The sequence below is a fragment of the Daphnia pulicaria genome, chromosome 6, assembly GCF_021234035.1.
Source record: "Daphnia pulicaria isolate SC F1-1A chromosome 6, SC_F0-13Bv2, whole genome shotgun sequence".
Classification (NCBI taxonomy): Eukaryota; Metazoa; Arthropoda; class Branchiopoda; order Diplostraca; family Daphniidae; genus Daphnia; species Daphnia pulicaria.
The window spans coordinates 9,882,633-9,902,561 of NC_060918.1; the positions used below are offsets into that span (position 1 = coordinate 9,882,633).

The 19,929-nt window shown below is 39.7% G+C and overlaps 6 protein-coding genes and 1 long non-coding RNA gene across 10 annotated transcripts; 4 read left to right on the top strand and 3 right to left on the bottom strand.

The window, feature by feature from the left end:
* Positions 1–74: 74 nt before the first annotated feature.
* LOC124343399 lies at positions 75–1,318 on the bottom strand. The gene is made up of 2 exons (XR_006919231.1): positions 998–1,318; positions 75–913 (listed from the first exon to the last, which is right to left on the bottom strand). It is a non-coding gene; the product is annotated as an uncharacterized LOC124343399 (long non-coding RNA).
* Positions 1,319–1,734: 416 nt separating this feature from the next.
* LOC124343300 lies at positions 1,735–3,997 on the top strand. The gene is made up of 7 exons (XM_046796593.1): positions 1,735–1,999; positions 2,084–2,309; positions 2,398–2,520; positions 2,587–2,803; positions 2,874–3,003; positions 3,079–3,241; positions 3,307–3,997. Exons 2-7 carry the CDS (start codon positions 2,204–2,206, stop codon positions 3,549–3,551), a joined length of 984 nt encoding a protein of 327 aa, XP_046652549.1. The 5' UTR covers positions 1,735–1,999; positions 2,084–2,203; the 3' UTR covers positions 3,552–3,997.
* A 1,378-nt stretch (positions 3,998–5,375) lies between these two features.
* LOC124343217 lies at positions 5,376–9,166 on the top strand. 4 transcript variants are annotated; one of them, XM_046796462.1, is made up of 7 exons: positions 5,376–5,559; positions 5,615–5,975; positions 6,699–6,829; positions 6,902–7,101; positions 7,175–7,356; positions 7,413–8,256; positions 8,769–9,166. In XM_046796462.1, exons 2-7 carry the CDS (start codon positions 5,941–5,943, stop codon positions 9,045–9,047), a joined length of 1,671 nt encoding a protein of 556 aa, XP_046652418.1. In that variant the 5' UTR covers positions 5,376–5,559; positions 5,615–5,940; the 3' UTR covers positions 9,048–9,166. The 4 variants fall into 4 exon arrangements, with proteins under 4 accessions (XP_046652418.1, XP_046652419.1, XP_046652417.1 ...); XM_046796463.1 differs by having other exon boundaries at positions 5,619–5,975; XM_046796461.1 differs by having other exon boundaries at positions 5,376–5,975.
* A 1,317-nt stretch (positions 9,167–10,483) lies between these two features.
* On the top strand, positions 10,484–11,876 carry LOC124343322 (twist-related protein-like). The gene is made up of 4 exons (XM_046796635.1): positions 10,484–10,581; positions 10,700–10,956; positions 11,014–11,359; positions 11,472–11,876. The coding sequence occupies exons 2-4, from the start codon at positions 10,804–10,806 to the stop codon at positions 11,735–11,737; spliced, it is 765 nt and encodes a 254-aa protein (XP_046652591.1). The 5' UTR covers positions 10,484–10,581; positions 10,700–10,803; the 3' UTR covers positions 11,738–11,876.
* Positions 11,877–11,893: 17 nt separating this feature from the next.
* LOC124343141 (zinc finger protein 761-like) lies at positions 11,894–15,965 on the bottom strand. Its single transcript, XM_046796314.1, has 9 exons — positions 15,398–15,965; positions 15,162–15,324; positions 13,569–15,090; positions 13,371–13,502; positions 13,087–13,304; positions 12,714–13,013; positions 12,457–12,651; positions 12,205–12,385; positions 11,894–12,142 (listed from the first exon to the last, which is right to left on the bottom strand). Exons 1-9 carry the CDS (start codon positions 15,574–15,576, stop codon positions 11,949–11,951), a joined length of 3,084 nt encoding a protein of 1,027 aa, XP_046652270.1. The 5' UTR covers positions 15,577–15,965; the 3' UTR covers positions 11,894–11,948.
* Positions 15,966–16,047: 82 nt separating this feature from the next.
* LOC124343249 (TBC1 domain family member 22B-like) lies at positions 16,048–18,684 on the top strand. The gene is made up of 10 exons (XM_046796512.1): positions 16,048–16,116; positions 16,186–16,260; positions 16,639–16,775; positions 16,838–17,026; positions 17,087–17,220; positions 17,288–17,479; positions 17,545–17,668; positions 17,734–17,916; positions 17,977–18,200; positions 18,267–18,684. Exons 2-10 carry the CDS (start codon positions 16,202–16,204, stop codon positions 18,408–18,410), a joined length of 1,386 nt encoding a protein of 461 aa, XP_046652468.1. The 5' UTR covers positions 16,048–16,116; positions 16,186–16,201; the 3' UTR covers positions 18,411–18,684.
* Positions 18,685–18,706: 22 nt separating this feature from the next.
* LOC124343329 (cyanocobalamin reductase / alkylcobalamin dealkylase-like) lies at positions 18,707–19,920 on the bottom strand. Its single transcript, XM_046796646.1, has 5 exons — positions 19,701–19,920; positions 19,417–19,611; positions 19,193–19,351; positions 19,006–19,128; positions 18,707–18,929 (listed from the first exon to the last, which is right to left on the bottom strand). Exons 1-5 carry the CDS (start codon positions 19,776–19,778, stop codon positions 18,759–18,761), a joined length of 726 nt encoding a protein of 241 aa, XP_046652602.1. The 5' UTR covers positions 19,779–19,920; the 3' UTR covers positions 18,707–18,758.
* Between the last annotated feature and the right edge of the window lie 9 nt (positions 19,921–19,929).

Consider the following 19,929-nt stretch of genomic DNA (forward strand, 5'->3'; position numbering starts at 1 on the left):
ATAATTTCTATCGACATATTAACTTCACTATAACACAACACCGGAAAAGTACAACTTTTCGCAATTAAAATACATTTTCAGTAAAAAAAAAGTTTTATTTTTATTTTTTATACATAGTTAAATAAGTAATTACAGTCAAAAGAAGTTATTTCAAGCTACTGAGGGGAGCGTATCCTGTATCCTGAGAAAAGAAAAGTTTTCGCTACGTAATCCTATATAGACAGGATGTTGAAAATCGCAGCTATGGGTGATGCTTTGTGGGAACACCGGATATTTGTAGTTGCGATTTCCTGCGACATTAGATCTTTCATTCGACAAAGTTGACAAGTTAATGATAAGAATCGAAGGAATTCGGAATTTCCACAGGAAATGATGTGCTGATTAGTCGTTCAAACAATTAAGATCCCGAAGAGAAACAACCGTTCTTGTCAAGGTAAAATGAAAAGTAATCACATCTCTTTTAAAATTCAATTCATAACCTAAATTTTAAACTCAACAAAAAAAAAACCCTAACAGTTGGTTATGAAAAAAAAAATTAAAAAGTTACTCTCGTTCATTTTTGGCTTTCTCTCATAGTCAACGTATGCTGCTGACCTGCCCCAAATTGAAATCCTTGAAATGTGAAACTTCTGTACAGACCGAAGACCGAAGGCTACGATTGCTGTTATGTAAGAAAATTAAATTAAAATTAAAAGAGAGAACGTTGGGATACCCCCTTTTTGTTCCTCTGGCAAGCCCATCTGTGCTTTATCGTGCCAGTAAAATGGCATGATTCCGACGTTACATGGTTTCAGACTTGGGACACAGTGCAATCAATTTAAATGTCTCCGCTTCAGTAATTTATTTCTGTTTCTGTTGAAACCATTCTTTGTCTAGAATAAAAAGCCAACCAGAGAAATGTGTGCGGATGAAACTAGAAAAAACCGGATAAAACTTGTTTTATTATATAAAAATAAACGATCGACAATGTAGCCAAACCGAGCCAAACTAGGATTACCTGGCGCATCGTCTCACATATGTCGGCCTATTCTTTCGAAATTATATTGCAACTTTTGTCCCTGAGTTTTTTTAACGTCCTCCATTACTGTGTGCTTATACAACCCAAACCTTATCGCTATTACCGTCTACAAGAGAAGTTGCCGCATCACATCAAAGGTTTGGAAATCGTTTGGGTTTCAACACAACGGCCACGCACTGAATGCGATTACGTAAATACATTGCAGTCAGTCTGATTATTCTTCGACAATAATTATGAGTTATTACTATACAACAACAAGACACAGTAATTTGAAAACATGATTATTAGCAGTAAAATTTTTAAACGATTTGCAGTAAGATCCGGCAACTCCGAGAAAAAGTTATATAACCAACAGGTTTTAACGTTTTATGTTGCGAAATTTCAAACAAAAATACAAAGCGATGTCTATTGTTCAACTCACAAATGTGTAAGGTGAATGTGACTATATAGCTCTCTACCGTGCATCACAGTTTTCAATAAATGAAATTGATCTTTCAATTGGTAAACAACGATTTTTTTTTCCAAAGAGGTATTGAGTACGAGTCAATGAAAACAGGTTAAGCCAAAAGTTCCCGACACGGCATCAAAGTGGAAGGTGGTAGGTAAAAAAATCCAATCTACCAGCACCCCTTACCTCACAAAATAGCGGTATTTGTTGATGGACAGGCTCGCCGCTCGCCCAAAGTTCAACGCACCTATTTGCATATGATAGGGACGGCAACATTTTTAATAAAGAAATGGAATCAAGCGCAAAGTACAGGTTTCGAATTCCCCCCCAAAAAATGGTATTAGAGTGAACTTTCCCTTTATTCTGTCAATGGTGGCCTCAATATACGTATAGGCACAACGGCAGAGGAAACCTCACTAGTTGCCGTCAAGCTTCTTGGCGCAGCTGCCCTTGAGTATGAAAGCAGCCTGTTGCACCCGCAGTTCGGTACGACTCGGCGTCAGTCGTAAAACAGACAGTGTGCCTCGCGTCAGGTGTGCATGTATTTCAAACGTTTCACCAGTCACCAGCGCTCCACTTGCGTCTTTACGTAATGGAACTTTTACAAACGCTCACAGAAAGTCGGGACTCTGTTATCTGAAAAATACACCTACAATAGTCCCCGTTGAGTGTAGCAATAGTCTACTCGAACGATTCAACCCGCTTAGTTCACCAATTTGTGTAGTGTCAGTTTCATCATGGAGAATCACCATCTGGGATTGCTGAGTGGCTTAGTACATTTGAATGCCGCTATTTACATTGTGATGATCGTTTTCAACGCACTAGGTGGCATAGGATATGAAGGTAAATATTGTTAAAATTTATCACATGTCACCGATGCAAGTGAGAATCAATTAATCAAAATAGCTACTTTCTACCTATCAATTAAAAGGTGTTTTCAGCCAGAACACGGCACAAGTATCCGAAAAGTATACAGTTTACATAACACCTGCGGGATTTACCTTCTCAATATGGGCGGTGATTTACATATTTCTCGGAGGCGCCGCCATTTACTGTAAATTTAACCTATACAAAAAAATTTCCTGACACCTTGCTAAAACAATCAATGACGTAACTGCAGGTGTGTCGAGCGTCTATAGAAAAAGTGGTTCAAACAGCAGAGTCTACGCTCAACCCATTATTCTCAATTGGCTTTTTTACGTCGCTCTTACAACCAATTACGGCCTAAACACGGCGTGGATATTTTTATGGGACCAGGAATTGATCGTCGCCGCCTGCATATTCCTGTTGTTCATTGCCTACACGGGATGGATATCTTTCGCAGTCGCCTGCACGAGGTGATCTCAAAATAACTAGTTATCGGCTCGTTTCCTTTTCGTGATAACGAGTTTTTGTATTCCATAACAGGGGGAAAAGTGCCATGGAAAGGCAAAGAGACGGATTGATACAGACAGCTGTTTTCAAGGAAGTGCGACTACAAAGAATCTTGATCCACAATGGCATTGCTCTATACACTACTTGGACAACGATCGCTTCTGTAAGTAAAAAACAAGTTAAATTTTAAAAAAAATCACCAAATGATTGACGATCTATTTGTGTTGGTCACGTGCAGCTTCTGAATATTAACATCGCCTTCCAGTATGTTGGTAAGTGCGATGCAGAGACAACCAGCATAGCTTGCACATCTGTTCTTCTCATCGTGCTAGTGGGATGGTTCGCCCTTGAAAACACTTGGCTCGATTCTTACGTTCGCTACACACTAACGCAATACCCTGGTTGGTTTTCATTTAACTTTGTATACAAAATCAGCAAAAATGTAATCTCCTTTTGCCCTATCCAGTGGTGATATTTGCTACAAGTGGAATCCTGAGTAAACACTCCGATCCAAAACGTCCAGATGGACCTGTCCCCGAGAGTGTTCAAATTTTGACATGGATCATCCTCGGAGTTGCTTCGGTTCAATTTATTGCCCGACTGGCACTCGTCACTTACCGTTATCGCACGCATCCTTTATTCAAAATGATTCCAGAGTCATCAATTGCCTCACAAGACGAAACCAGCACCCATTCTAAACGTAGCATGTAAAAATGTAATTTTTGTTCTTCCCTTTGGTCAAACTAGAATTCCCCAAAAAGTTAACGGCAATGTCTTTTCATCCCAGTTAAAAAATATTTAAATTATATTTTAAAGAAATTGATTCTTCTTTTTCGCATTGGAACTACATTCATCGCATTTACGTAACTGTATTAAACCACTATGGTATTCCAAAGGTTGTTATTATCTTCTAAATCAAAACAGATTTTATTACAAAAATGGTAACATGAAACTCTGTGTTACAAAGTGTTACCAAATCTATAAATGTCAGCAGCCTACGCCCTATAGTGTGTTTGAAATGCCAGTTTGAAGAAAACACAAACGATGTAAAATTCAGCCAACTAAAATTGTTCTTACGTCGATTACATTGACGTTCACTAGTTGTGGTCCTATTTCATTATGTTCAATAAATTCATAAATGCGAGGGCTGTAAAATATTTAGTGGCTAGCTCCACCATTTTCTCTTCGATGATAACAAATGATGAAAAACAGCTCTTTATAATCAGTCAAGTGCTAAGGTCAAAAGATTGTAAAACCATAATTCTGAAGTTCAATAGGACGACGAAGCGCTTATCTATTGTTTAAGATCAATAAATCTGATTTGGCCTATTACCCGGTTAGTAACGCAAGTTCATTTCACCGCCCTACTTGAATTCACGAGTTACGTAACATCATCAAAGCGACGAGTTAAAAAATATTGGCACCTACAAAAAGACACACCCATTTTTTTCTTACTCGAATCGATTTGATGGATCGGAAAATATCCTCCTATCAACAGTTTACAAATCGAGACAACTGCTATCGCCTGGTGATGACATCATCACTAACATGTTAACCGTTTAAGGGAATTAAATAAAACAAGTTGTTTATACTATTCAAACCGCTTTCATTATGGTGTCCAATTTTAATTGCGTTTCATGAAGTGAGTCGCCAAACCGATTCGCGCATTTGCGACTAATAAGGGAAACAAACATTTATGCCCCAAATCCTTGAACTCGCAACTCTCAAATCGAGACGACAAACAGTTTTATTGCGCATTGCTGGTCGCCCCACAGCCCGGCTAATAAATATGTTTTAGCTCTACACCTCACGGATCTTGAGATAAAGTTGTTTTTCAATGTGAGTATACTAAACACGTATCATCACGTACGAACGTATTAACCACTTTATCGCATCAACGTATCGAATTTTACAACAATCAGCGCTGCTCTTGGTTGCCTTTTTAAATAATATTTTGGAACTTGTAACTGCCATTGTTATTCAATATTTGCTCCTCATAAAAAAAAAGAAGGAAAACAGTTTACATTTCTAAAAGCTTTATAGCTAAGAAACCTTTGACGAAGGGCGTTTCCTTGATTGAAATTGAAAAGAAAAGTTGCAGAACCTTGAAAATCGAGAATCGGCAATGTCAATCATGTCGTCAAGCTAGCTCGAGTATATATTTCCTTCATTAACGTCATCATTAACGTATCTACTTAGGCCCCAATGTAAATTATTTTTGATCAGTGTTATTGCGCTTTTTCCAAAAGGTCTACTCAATTAATAAATAACTTGACAACTGCGGAAGTGCAAAAAAATTTCACGGTGAAACTGTTGCTCTTTCACTTCTGGGTTGGTGACCTTAGACAAACAAAATCGTCTCTATTTTCACGCAGACTGTTTACCATATTAAACTTGTGTCCTTCGCAGACATAGGCGGATGCCATTCTGAATCGGGAGCTTGAACCAGTTTTCGCTTGATGGTTACTAGCCCCCCTGATGGTGCACCAATAAAATAAGACTCTCCTATATCCAACAGCGGCCAGCTAAGATAGGATTTCGTCGCGTTTGACTACTTAAAAGCAGCCACTCCCTGCCGGATAAATATAGTTCACGCTAGACTCCAGCAGAGTTGCCCCTTTCAGTTAGAAAATCCACCTAAAACAAATTGAGACCTTGATTGTTGGAGCTACTAGCTTTGGAACAACACCAGAAGCTGCTGCTGGAAACAAGAACATTGGTAAACAATCCAGTTTATGAAATTGACAACTTTCTATTGTTACATTCCCAACTAGTAAGGCTATAATACCCAATAAAATGGAGGTCTTCGGTCACGTGACAAATCTTGATATTCTCTGTGGAACACACCCGATCAAGAGTGTTGTGGAATTCTTTAAATTTCCCAAACATTGACGTCTTCGCCTCAGTCTATCTTCGAACTCAACAGTCGGCACTGACCTGGATTCTTTTAGCTGAGTGCTGCAGCGTCGCTCCCGCGTTCAAACTCCATTTCTTATTTTTTTGCAGGTCGTGTCCCGTGGGACTATGCTATTGGCTCTTTTCTTGGCGATTGGATATAGTTGACAGTTTTCCTTGAAATTGTTTTCCGACCGACCGAGAAATGGAGGAATCCACTTATTCAATTCCCGACGACAGGTAAATCCCGAATTTATTCATCCAATTCCCTCAGCTTCTTATAACGTTAACGCATTCAGTATTCAAATGAAAGTGAACGACGCGCCAATTTAATTGTTGAATAGTTCGAGTCAACAAGGGAAATAGGCCAGAATGAAAAAAAAAATTCGAGATAAGAGAACGCGCCTTGTTGTTTTCTACCAGCCTTGATCAGCTAGACGATAAATAAGTTCTGGCTACCCTTGAATCCATCAATAGTGCGCAAGCTGAACTGGTGTGAGTGTTTACCGTAGGCATGATCAGCCGATGTAAGTTATTAAACAACCATTTTAACCATATTCCTGTTAAGCTGCCAGCTGTAATAACTAGCTCAAGAGTGTTTGATTATTTTGTTTTCTTTATCGCGTCGATTATTATGCATATGTCCGAGACCTAGAGGCAAGGTCAAATTGGGTTCGTTAGGGCATGGGTTTAAAATTCTCAAAGACTTGTTGCTATGGCGTCGGCAATCTATCTTCAGACAGTATACCATTGATTACTGCACTATTAAACACAACAACTAAAGCACGTAATCCTTATATATACAATGATTACAAGTCCACAAGATATGACGAGGTACCTATAGCGAACGTTAAAAAGAGAAGTCAAGTCAACACCTTTGTCTCACATTTGCCGATTACGAGGGAGGACAAGAGATCACGCCATATTCAAACGCAATTTTCTTTTGTTTTACAAATACCGCAGATTCAGTTGTCAATCATCTGATGATTATAATTACAATTACCGACAATCGCTCAACATGTCGTTCACATTCGGAGATCATAACTTGGAATCGGGGAAATATCAGTACGACGCCCTTCCTGTCAACAACTCAGGTATATTACCATAATTACATAATATCTTCTAGTATTCTCAAGTAACATCGTGGTTATCAATTTGTTGGACAGCTGGCGGTGCACGATGCTCCCTGTTTAATTCAACGGCAGCCAAAATCGTCCATCTGATCGTATTCGGGATCGCCCTGCCCACTCTGTTCATCGTCGTTCCTGTTTATGCAAAATACGTGCTCTACGCCGACACGGTCGTCACATTCGGCGCCTCCGACATGAGACTGATGGACGGGCATGTGTCTACAACTTGGTGCAAGGTATCTATAGACAGTCGATCAAACATTTCCTCGGTACGTTTGACTAACCTGTTTTGTTTCAATGCCTGGACAGAGTCAACAAATTCAAATGAATAGTTCGTTTGACGCTTATTTAATGGCAAATCGTCCGACACTCACTCCGAAAGCGCAAATGTTAACTATGACCCGACATTTCGAATTGGACGATGATTTAAAAGAATTCTGGGGTTTCTATTTGCTTAAAGGTTCTGAAGTCACCGTCTCTACCTGCGCTCGGTATTATACAACTCTTTCAAATTCAGAAAAATAATGAATTAAAATGTCTTGTTTAGATACCTCGGTGCCAACGTCATGCTTATAAAAGGAATCAACAGTTTGAAATTTTGCGCGTATGTTGGCCGAGAATCGAAAGAAGACGAATCAAACGAGATTTTAGGTCTGGAGAAACACAAATTAGCCGAGCAATATCAATTAGAGACGGACGACGACGGCGATTTCAGAGCCCCGGCTCCAGCTCTGTTCAAACAGCCAGCCAAAAAAGATAAGGACCGGATTTTACAACTCATCAAGTCGCACAACGATAAACGTCGCCTCATCAAATTATTAGAGAGGAAAAACATCAACTCGGATCGGAATGACACGCTCGTCCCAACCGAAGTCGTCGAAAAAGTGGAAAAAGCTCTTCAAAAAATCCTGCAACAAGAAATCGAGTCCTTGTATCAGGAAGTCAAAAGTATCATTGCGGCAAACAGCACAAAGCCGGCGAGCAATCCTGACGCCACAAAACAAAAGGCAGCCAAAAATCGATGGCCGCTTAAGCCTCTTAACAACCAAGGAGCCAAACTGTCGGCCGTCATAAACGAAGAAGTCGATTCTGAGGAGGACGCTGCTTACGAGATGGATGAGTTGAGTCTAAACACGACTGCGGACGGCATTGCCGACGATCGAGGCACTATTGATCACAACCACTTCAACGACACTTCCCTGTCCAATGAAGAGTCTTCCTTCTCCAGCAGTGAGGAGGCCATGCTCCATTGTAAAGGAGTTATCCTCAGCCAGCCCCTTGTGCCCAAGAACCAATGTAGTAACGACGTTAGTCCTCGTTACAACAATATCAAATACACCATCGAAGAGGAGGGATACTACTATTTTATATTCTCAAGCGCAAATGAAAAGGTGGGTCCAATGAAAAGGTAAAACTATACACAGATATACCTAGCTGTTATTACAGGAATAATAAACTAAGCCTAATCTGATTAGACGCTAAGAAACGTTAATACGCTGATTAAGCTTGAAAAGTTCAATTTGGACAATTTGGATAATAACTTACTACTTTCGTCGTAATCTCGTAGAAATTCTTGTTGGGACGCTCGAACAATCAAATAACACACTTCACTATTGACAACTGTTTTGATTGGATCACAAATTAAGTGAATAAGAAATGATAGCACTAAGAAAACAGACAGAAAAAAGCAACAACCTTCACAAATGCAAACTGGTTTTTGAAAGGACTCGATATGAGGGAAGGGTTCGACGTGATAGGTAGAAAAACTTAAGCCCTTCCCCTAAAAAATGTTTTCCTTCCCCCAACGATTAAGTTTCGCTCTAATAATAACGAATGAATAAGAATTTATGTTAGAACTTAATACGATTGTAAATAATTGACTTTTTTTTAACGTTTACTGAAGGTTCGAAACAAGTTGTCGGTGAAATTCGACCTGCTCAAAACCGTTTTCAACTTGACAGAGGCCACTGATGTCTGCCACAATTCGACTAGCTGCAATTTCCCCCTCAGTTTTTACTCATCGGAAAAAGTGGTCGTCTCGATTCCGGTTCCCAACAGCAGCGTCTCGCAGGAATGGGATCGCACATTTGTCGCCCGCGGTGTCTGCGAACCTCGCATGCCTCTCTATCTGACATTTGTCCTTCTCGTGCCACTCTTTCTTGTATTTTGTGCATTCCGCTAAACTCTAATTATATCGAGATACTTGCTCCATGGTATGTTCTTAAACGTTAAATGTGATGTCCTTTTAGACGATCATGTCATAATATTGAAGCGCGTTGAACAATAAAAATACGGAAATGATTCAGGATTCGAGAGACAAATTGTAGCGTCCCCCCCCCCCCCCCCCCAAATCGTGGGAGAGAGTTTGGCGATCCCATTCCGCCCTTTCTTTCTTCACATATAACATATTATGTTGTTGCTTTGTCAACGACGCCGCTTGCGACGCCCGACGACGTGCAGAGCAGCGTCTGCCAGCGCGAGATAAGACTGTGCCTTTAGCAGCGAAAGGGAAGTGAAAAGGGAGCTTAATAACGTATTTTGACAGCTTTGGGAACTCGTCACATGAAAAATCCCCGCACCCTCTTCTATTTTTTTTAAGTATATAACAGCCCGAAAAAAATCTATTAGGATTTCATAGGGGGGAATGAATAGCAATTTCGTAGCCACACACGGAATGATTATGAAGAGATAAAAATAAATAAAAGCAAAGTATGAGGTTGAATAAATTTGATTGGACCGGCGGTCGGTCGCGTGCCAATAGGGGCGATATTCGCGTTTGATCTCTTTTCAGTTTCAGTGAACACACACAGTCGATATTGCACACACTCGAAAATCACAGAATCGAAAAGCCATTCACATTGTATATACCTGAAATCTACCCCTGGGTTTGAGCCACGTGTCTCGATCTACTATACTGCATATCCCATGTTACTGATATCGTTGCTAATTCATAGACCTTATGCCCTCCCATGGCTGAGCGGTAACATATTATCACGAAAATAGGGAAAAACAAACGAACACACAATTTGTGAGGCAGCAGTCAAGTGACGAGTGACACATGTCAAAGACAATTCAAGTTGACTTCAACGGTAGCACTAAGTATTGGTGGTCGCTTCTTATCGGTATCATATGTCGCCTAATCTTTGTCTGTCCAGACTTTGTGAAAGTAAAAAAAAAATGAGTCTCCTTGTTGTTTGTGCTTTGGTGAAAATCGGATACATTTAGACATTTGTACACGGAGTTGCCACCGCTTTTCTCCCACGAGTTTCGAGGTTTTTTTTAAAGCTGTCGATTTATGCCACGCACATTTATCGAGCTAATACGATCATTTTTTGTCGGCCCAGTTTCCCCTCATGAATAGAGCAACCCCTCTCTAAAGGGGAATGTGATACTCTATGCATTGTGCGCGAGAATAGAATAAGAGTAATATTTTTCAACAGAGTGTAGTAGAAGGGGAGGTCGGCAAAAGAGTCAAATCATAATGGGGAAATTCAAGAGGGCGGGGTCCCCATCGGCTTTCAATTGAGAACTCCGCCTCTCCGCTGGATTGGGCGCTTCGTTGCACCAAACAGTGTCGATGATGGTTGCGCGCATGACCCGCTTAAACTCCGGACCTTCAGGGGGGGCCAGATATAAAAGCCTTCCGTCCAGACGGAACAGATTGGTGACAAATTCAAGTAGAAGAAGAAAACGGTGCCGGATAAATAACACTTTGGGTAAATATTAGCTGTATATTGATTGGGAAATCTTGTTTGCCTACGGTGAACTCTGTCCTCGATCTGATAATAGCCCGACTTATACAATAACGCCCCCTTTTTCCTCTGTTTTCTCTAGCTACAACCATTTCCATTGAAGTCTTTCTTGGCTCAAGTCAACAAAGGCATCACTACTCAATAAAAATTTGAAAACAAAAAAAAAACTTTCCCCCATAAGTGAAAATGCAGCGTGACAATCGAAGCCGGAGCAACAGCAGCATCCGAAGTATGGCATCCAATTCGAGTGATGTCGACACCTCAGAGTTCGAGGACAATTCGGAATTTTCACCCGATTCCGACGACAACGATACCTCACGGCACGACGATGATGTTCCAGTAAGTGAAATTCAGTTTTCCGATGTTAACAAATTTTATATGGGGTAAATCAAACAGGCAAAGAAAACGGTGGTGGTGAAGAAGGAGCCGACGTCATCTTCAGGACGTTCAAGTCACGAAGAATCGGAAGGAATCAAAGCAGAGAGTCCATCAACGGTGTCGGGAGGTACTTCATTACAATTCCGCAAACGGTTGAACCCCTCAAAGAATCGAGGACTCCAATCACAGTCAACATCACCACTGGGAGGCCGCCTAGCACAAAGATCGACGACGTCGGAAGAATCCGGCCGTCCGTTGATCGTCTTCCCACGCAAGACATTTAGCAACAGCCGCGAACGCTGGCGTCAACAAAATGTTAGCGGCGCGTTTTCCGAGTTGCGAAAACTAGTACCGACGTATCCAGGTAATAGGTTCTATTCTAATACTTTTATTTAAGAAATATCGTAAATTAAAAAACTGAAAATTACCTAAAAATCAAAATTATTAACTACCTATTCATGTACATTATTTATTAGAAACCAAAAAGTTGAGCAAGAACGAGATCCTTCGGTTGGCCATCAAGTACATCAGACTCCTAAGTAACGTCTTGGAATGGCAAAAGCAGCAAGAAAATGTGATGCAAACTGTGAAACAGCAACAGCCGCCAGTTATTCGACGTTTGGCAAGTCGACACAATCAAATATCTACTAGTAGTGAGACAAACGACAACCCGGAACACTTCACCATTGACCCACGGGATTTGACCCTACTCATGGATCGTCATAACTCCTCGCACATGTGAGTTAGCTATTAAATGGTCGACAATTATTACCCTTCGATTTTCCTCTCAATTATTTGTTATCTGTTGTATACTCGGTCGCGACGGATGTCCGTCAACTTGTGCAAACCTAATTCAAGTACACAATCAATTCAAGCTCTTACAACTTGTATTTCCAACTAATTCACCCCGAGCAAAATTGGGAGAAAGACAAAGAGGAAAGGTGCCCGCCTTTTTACTCAACAGACGATTCGTTGGTATTCAAATGGCAATTTTCTTCGTGGCGCATCAGTTGAGCCAAGCTCGGAAGAACTTTACGGCAATGCGTGCACATCAGTCGCTTACCTGTATGGATACGCAGATGGGCGTATAAAGTAGTCTTGTGAGGAAACGTCTTGTCGCAATGGTCACAGCTGAAGGGACGTTCACCTAAAATTAAAAATTGATACAACCCCTCTGGCTTTATATTTAGACAATTTTGAAATAGTTACCAGTGTGAACAACCAAGTGAGCCGTCAGGTGTTGTTGTTGTTTAAATGAACTTGGACATTGATCGCACTTGTAAGGCCTCTCACCCGTGTGTGTCCGCATGTGCTGCTCCAGCGACGGTTTGTGCGAAAAAGTTTTATCGCAATACTGGCATTTAAGCGACTTGTCACCCAAATGAATTCCCTATAAATTAATAAGAATAAATATTAAAGTAACTGAAACTGGGATCACTGCTGAATAGAATAGAAACATACCTTGATATGATAATCCAAGGCGGATCGGTTCTTAAAGACTTTGTCGCAGAAATCACAAGTACAAGGGCCAGTATCCACGGGATCAACTTTCGGGTATTTTTTCTTAACAGCATCAGGATTAGAATGTTTGTGAACATGGAAATCGAAATTGGCCTTGTTCGTGAATACTTTTGGGCAAATTTGACACGAATACACCTGTTCAAAAAGAAACATTTTAATTGCCAACTTGCAAAGAAATCTTGTGCTTTTGAAACTACCGTATCAGGATGCTGGCCTTTACGATGAAGAGTGAGTTCTTTGATAGATGGGAAAGTCTCTTTGCAGGTCGGGCAAGGCAATGCAGGAGTTTCCCCAGTATGTTTGGCTCGATGTAGCATCAAGAAAAGATCCAGCTTGAAGGTCATAGAACAAAAATCACATTTGAGCCGAGGAAGTTGTCCCAGTCCGGATCCTTCACCTCCCACCACACCAGCTTCTTGCCTCTTTTCGTGAACTTTGAGGTGAGTAGCGTAAGTTGTCCTCTGTCTGAAGCATCGTCCACAGACCGTGCACTTATACTGTGAAGAATATAAAAGAACATTTGTTATTAATCATATTTGAATCAATTGACAATAATTCAAATTAACATACCGGCTTCTCGCCCGTGTGGGTGCGAATGTGCTTGATCAGCACTGGTTTTAATCTAAAAGCTTTGTCACAAAATCGACAGACGTGGGGCTTCTCACTTGAATGTAATGACATGTGGCGATTCAGATAACGGGCGAATCGGAACGATCGACCACAATGTTCACAAAGGTGATTTCCAGGGACAGCCTTGTGCTGACGGAGTTGATGGGCTCGTAATTGAGCTGAAAATACAAAAAGGAACTTTTAGCTAAACAAAAGTATTGAAATCACTTGACTGTCGTTACTACCTTTAATTACAAAAGTACGACCGCATTCGTCGCACAGGTGGTTCCTTTCTTCCGAATGAAGGATCACCATGTGTTGTTTAAGCCAGCTCCTCTTAATCAGTTTATTGCACTCGGTGCAAGGAACTTTTTCATCTGTAAAAACAAGAATAAATAAATATTGTCAATTAATAGACATTAAACAATCGACATGATATTTACCCATATCATCGGCAGGATCGTTGTTTGATTGCTTGTTATGTACTTTCTTTTTTGCGGGTTTTTGGTATTCAGAATCCATTTCGTGACCATCATACATATTGCTACATATTTCAAGCAGTTCCACGGCTCGGCGCTTCAATGTAGAAATTTCTTTAGAGTAAGAATCAATGCGATGTTTCAATCTGTTTTTGCGACGTTGTTGATTGATCGCCAGTTGGATAGCGCTTTTGTAGTCTTCCAAATCGTTAGCCAATTCGTTGCGATTGGAGCATTCACTATCCGTAGGTAGTGGTGTCTCACCAAATGAATAATTGTGTTCCAGAGATAAGCGAGAGACCACTTGTTCCGGGTGGAGGTACGACAGTGGGTGGTCCTCAAATAGAGTCTCCGATGCTTGATTAACAACTGGTTCTCCCAAAGTGCAAATATGAACTTTACCGTTGAATTGGTGAACCGCTTCGATCCTGAATCCTGAAAGGGAAATATTTGCTTGCGCTGGGCGGAGAGACCTTGAAGAAGGCCTTTCTTGGTAGGTTTGCGAGGGCTTTTTATCAAAGTATGACGGGACGAAGATGTGGCTCTTGGGGAGTTCAAGAGGTTCAAAGAATGGCATTACGTCGATGTTTGGAGTTGGGCGTTCTCGATAAAAAGTGTAAATTCCAGGGACTTCGTACATTACCGATAGAATTTTTCGGTAATCAGCAGCTCTCGCCATTTCTTCTGTGACAGTAAAAACGTATCGGCCATTTTTCATGGTTGGAACGTCTAACCTAACCGGAGGAACAAAGACGCTGTCAGATTGAACGATTGACTTTTCAGGGAAACTCTTGACTAATCCACGCTGAGTAAACGCAAGTGAAGGTGTCTCCAAAGTAGTTTGTTTCTTTTTAGAAACTTGCGCTTCTACGTTACGACTGAATATGCGAATCACATTCTGTTGAGCAGCAGTGGTTAGTTCAACTAGATTAATGTCTGGTTCTGTTAAAGATAGGTTTAAGTCTCTAGAATTGGTCTTAACATTTGTAGGCTTTTTAATTAATGGTTTCGTGATTTTAGAAACGGATTTGATTGCATTAGGCACCTTCGCAACCACATTCGTTGTGGTTGGATCTTCAGCAGCCTGCAAATCGTGTTGATTTGTCTTTTTCCTTGACCGAAGAATGTTTATTCGTGAAGAAATTGGTGTTTCTGCGCAACTTTTAGCGGCACGAGTGTTGGCTTTTGGAGCCAGCGAGCTTAACTTATTCGCGCGATTCGTTTTAGTTGGCGGTATAATCTGGACCTCATTTGCCAAGGAAACGGAGGATATAATCTGAATATCTCCTTCTTTTGCTTGCTCTTTTCTGGTTTCATTTTCAACTGCTATTCTGGTCTCTGCGATTGGCTCGTGGAAAGGTTCCTCTGTGGGTTCAGTGATGAATTCTTCAGTTGTTACGTTAATTGACTCTTGTTGTTCCTTCGCGAAATTTTTTGTGTTCGGAATTGGGATGAGAAAATCCTTGAGCATTTCTCTGATTTGATTCTGTAAAATTGAAAAGGAAAACCAATTAGTACTTTCAGTTTTTTCACTTACTCGAACTTAATTTAAGCAACCTTGTCACGCTCAAAAAATTCGAGTGAACCAGTGTAAATATATTCAATAACGGAGCGGAGTGAAGTGTACGAAAAGCCAACAACCGAGACATGAACATCTTCTTCTACTATTGGATTATCGCGAAACATGGTGGCAAACACCGGACTTGCCGCAGCCAATACACTAAATCAATTGAGAAATGGTAACAGAAATTAAAGAAATAAATTTCCCAATAAATTTATCAGTAATTATTTACCTTCGGTTTGCAGATATCTGGTGAGGTACAGCTGCATCCTTTAAATTATCAGGGTTACCAACACATGTCAGAATTACATCAACAAAGCTCTCTCGTCTGTACCACTCGAGCAATAACCTTTCAAAACAAGAAGAGTGTCCTTTACCAACAATCCTAACTCGTTTGATTTTGTTTTCCATGTTATGAGTCTTTTAATCTCTAGAAGCTAGAACCAACATTGGAAAATGTAAACTAACACACAAACACGCGGGCACTCTTTTCTTTTAAGTGAAATAAAAACAATATTGGTACTAGTGGTACTAGTAAACACAAACAAATTAAATTCAGGCAGAAATTCTTCTAGTCTGCAGTTTGCAGCAGTTTGTAGATCAAGTTCTGCAACTTCTGCACTCGTGTTGACCGTTGTGTAGTTTTGTTCATTAAACGGATGTGTGACCCACAATTCGCACTCGTGTGATGATGTTTTCCATTTTGAATATACAGTATCAACAGCGCGGATACAGAGAAATACAAGATACGAACTAAATGTGCACACTTTTCATCAGCAAACTAGAGAGAAGTTCGGAAGAAAAACGGCCATTAACGGGAGATGCGCGCTATCTGGTGCTTCGGCTTCAAAACTGAGGCATCTAGCGGAGACAAACGTAAGTTTTTGAATTATTCAATGTTGTGAACTGGGCTGTCATTTCTGTTTTCCTCGTTACGCAGTTTGTGTTTCTGTAAGTTTTTTAAAATCTATTTTTACTCCCTTTATTATTGACTCTTAACTATATTTTTATGAATGTTAGATTTCTCCTGTATAAAATGGAGGCTGCAAAGAACAAGTCTATCTTTTCACGAAGTGTACCGAAATTGCCGGGCAAGTATGTACAATTCACGATTCCTAGCTTTAATTGTGATGTTGTGTATACGTGTGCACGTTTCTTTAGGGCGATGTTCTTGCAGTTTGAAACTTTAGAAATTTGGCAAAGATTTTTTAAACATGCAATGATAGGATGTATATTTGTATCCTTATCTTTGTAAAGATCCACTCCTTAACAAACAGAGCACTGGAGTAAGATAAGGTGTCATGAGACTAGCTTTTTTTTTTAAATACATGTGTAATGCTGATCACTATGGTCATTTTTCAATATGATGGGTGAAGAATACATAGGGAAACCCATTGAATTATCACAATTTGACTATGCATGGGATGAAGGATTTTTCTGGAGTGAATTGTCAACTTTATTCTTTTCTTCCAGAGCTAGTTCAAGTCCTCGTAAGGAGATCACAGCTGGAGGTGCTCAGAGGAATACTCCTGCAACTTCATTTGATGATTTCCAAGAGAGTGTGAGTGATGCATGGGATCTGGGAGATGATGAGTTCTGTGTTATATCAGGTAACTCATATCAAAATAAATATTCATAACAATGTTTTTATGTATTTTGTTTTTTAATCCAGATGTTAAAATTTCAAAGAAAATGGCTCAATCAACAGCAGCCAGTGTTATCAACAGACACAGAACCCAGAGTGCAGATCACATTACAAACAACCATCAATCCCAGTCTATTCCCAAAAATGCCAACAGATCATTTCCTGGCCATCCTCACCCCTTTTTAGAATCTGCCCAGTCTAGGAAATTGAATGAAGGTTAGAAGACAAAATTGATCATGACGTGTTGAACTAAATTGAAATTTCATCTTCATGTAGATTTACAAAGTGGGAAAATGGAAAAGTTTAATACCTTGATAAATAGTGCCAATAGTAGTATGAAGGAATTAGAAGAATCTAGCTGGCATGGTATCCCACCTTCTGTAAGGGCTATAACTTGGCGACTCTTATCAGTAAGAAGAGAAAAAAAAAATTAAAAACAGATTAGCATTCTAGAAGCTATAATGTCTCTTTTTTAAGGGGTACATTCCAATCAATCTCGAAAAGCGTGGACCAACGCTGAAGCGGAAACGCGAAGAGTACTGGAATCTCGTCGAGCAGTACTACGAGACTCGTCTTGAAGAAACACACCAAGATACCTTTCGACAGATACACATAGACATTCCTAGAATGAGTCCTTTAATCGCTCTCTTCCAACAAAGCATTGTTCAGGTATAGTGCTTAAAACTTTAAAACATTTTGGTCTGATAAACGATAATTTTATTTAAAAATCTCAGGAGATGTTTGAGCGCATTTTGTACATTTGGGCAATGCGTCATCCGGCGTCTGGATATGTACAAGGAATCAACGACCTTGTTACCCCCTTTTTTGTTGTCTTCCTCCAAGAAATCATACCGCCAGGTATTTTATTTTTCAACGGTGTAGTTAGCATACGATAGATTGAGGATTTTGTTTTTGCTTGGCAGGTAGCGACTTAGATACGCATGATGTAAGCAAGTTGTCCGATGAGGATCGCAATAGTATTGAAGCAGACTCTTTCTGGTGTTTGTCAAAGCTTCTGGATGGTATTCAAGATAACTATACCTTTGCACAGCCTGGTATTCAGAATAGAGTCCGACAATTGAAAGAATTGATTGAGCGGGTCGACGGTACTTTGTGTATTATTAACCACAATGTTGCTATTTTTTATCACATTATTTTCGTTGCAGTTGAGTTGCACCAACATCTTGTGCGCCACGAAGTTGATTATTTGCAATTTTCTTTTCGTTGGATGAACAATTTATTGATGCGCGAACTACCACTTTTATGTACCGTCCGCCTTTGGGACACGTGTCTGGCTCAGTCTCATGGCTTTGCCGATTTTCATTTGTATACCTGTGCAGCATTCTTACTGAAATGGAGAAATCCTCTTCTTCGACAGACAGATTTTCAGGTGCACCTTTTCCTTATTTAAACAAACTTCATACATGATAATAATAAATCCCCCCTAAATTTTCAGGGATTGATGATGATGCTACAAAATTTGCCAACCCAATCTTGGTCTGATGAAGAAATTGGGGAAGTTGTAGCGGAAGCATATCAGCTTCACTACATGTTCTCGAGTGCACCAAATCATCTTCAAGGCTCAGTGAACAAGCCTTGAACTTCATCATATGAATCAGATCGCGATAAAATACTAGAAAAAAAAACGAACAAGCTGACAATTGATTCCATGGCAAGCAGAAAGTGAGTTATCACTTGTAAACAAAAACAGCATATCAACTTCTTGTTCATGGAATAGTGCTCAGTGCCTGCATCACCCAAGTGGCTCTCGAAAATTATCAATGGTGTCTACGTTTATTGATCTACCATGTTCATAGATTTTTCAGTTACATGTAAATACAGTTTGGCATATTTTCATGTCTCGAAATACTAAATATTTCGTGTCATAAACTTACACAGGGAAAATGTGTGTTTATTCAGGTATATATTATCTAGAATAGCCCTCATTTTAATTTCTTTTAATTAACTCAATCAAATGACTTCGTTCAGAAGGTCGTGTGCTTAAATACTTCTGCTGTAACTCCGAATAGCGTTCGGTTGGTTCCATAATGTCCCGAAAGCTCCAATCCTGCCAACTATTATTGTAGCGATTCAGTAGTTCAATTTTCTTGGTTTCATCCTTTTAATAGTAATTGACACTTGTTAAATCATACATTCTAAGGATACACAAGGATTAAAAATGAAACACATAATACCACAAGAATATCTTTCGGTGGTTTATAGACTAAATCAGGGACCAAGACCTTCTGGAATATGATAACTGCTCTTAAGGCAAACCATCCTATATAGCTGGGATGTAGGCAAACACCATAAATTGGCTAAATGGAAGACACAAACATTACAAATAACACAACATCAAGGCAATATTCACCCTTAGTTTACCTGGTCAGTTAGCCAGGGAGGATTGATCACATCTGTTTTCTGATAAAAATAAACAGCCCCTGAGACATGACCTGCTGTTTGAACAAGTACTTTTGGCCTTCTTGTTCCTGGTCTCATCTCATAATCATGGAGGATACTAATATCATAGCCTGGAATTGACTACACAAAGATAATAGAGTGATAAAGTAATAAATAAAAACTAATGTTATTTAATTGAATAAAACCTGAATTGCTGTTTTAAGACAAGAGCTTATGGCTTGATCAAGGTAATCCAGATGATTGCTTTCAGTACTGTTACGAACAAATGGTATAAAGCCTTTTTCGAAAAATGAAGGACTACTTATCACCACAAAACAAAGTGTGTCTTCATGGTGTTCTAATTGAAAGCCAGATTTCACTCGTTCATTGTACCATCCAACCTATAATAAAGAAATGCATTTAACTCTAATTAGAAGTAAAAAAATATTGCATAAAATAATGAATACACAAAGAAGTAAAATAAAAATACCTTGAATGGGTGGCATTCTAACCCAAAATCATGTAAACATTCTGTAAGCTTTGTGTTAACTTCGAATAACGTAGTCATTTTTTCGATTACTAACAGAGTACCATAGAAATATTTGTGTGCGATGCATATAGCTATAACGGGCAGAGGAGATGTTTTTAATCTCCCCTAACGTTTAATCGGTTTAATCGGTTAATCGCACCAGAGACGCACGTTTCACTGGTTTCACGAA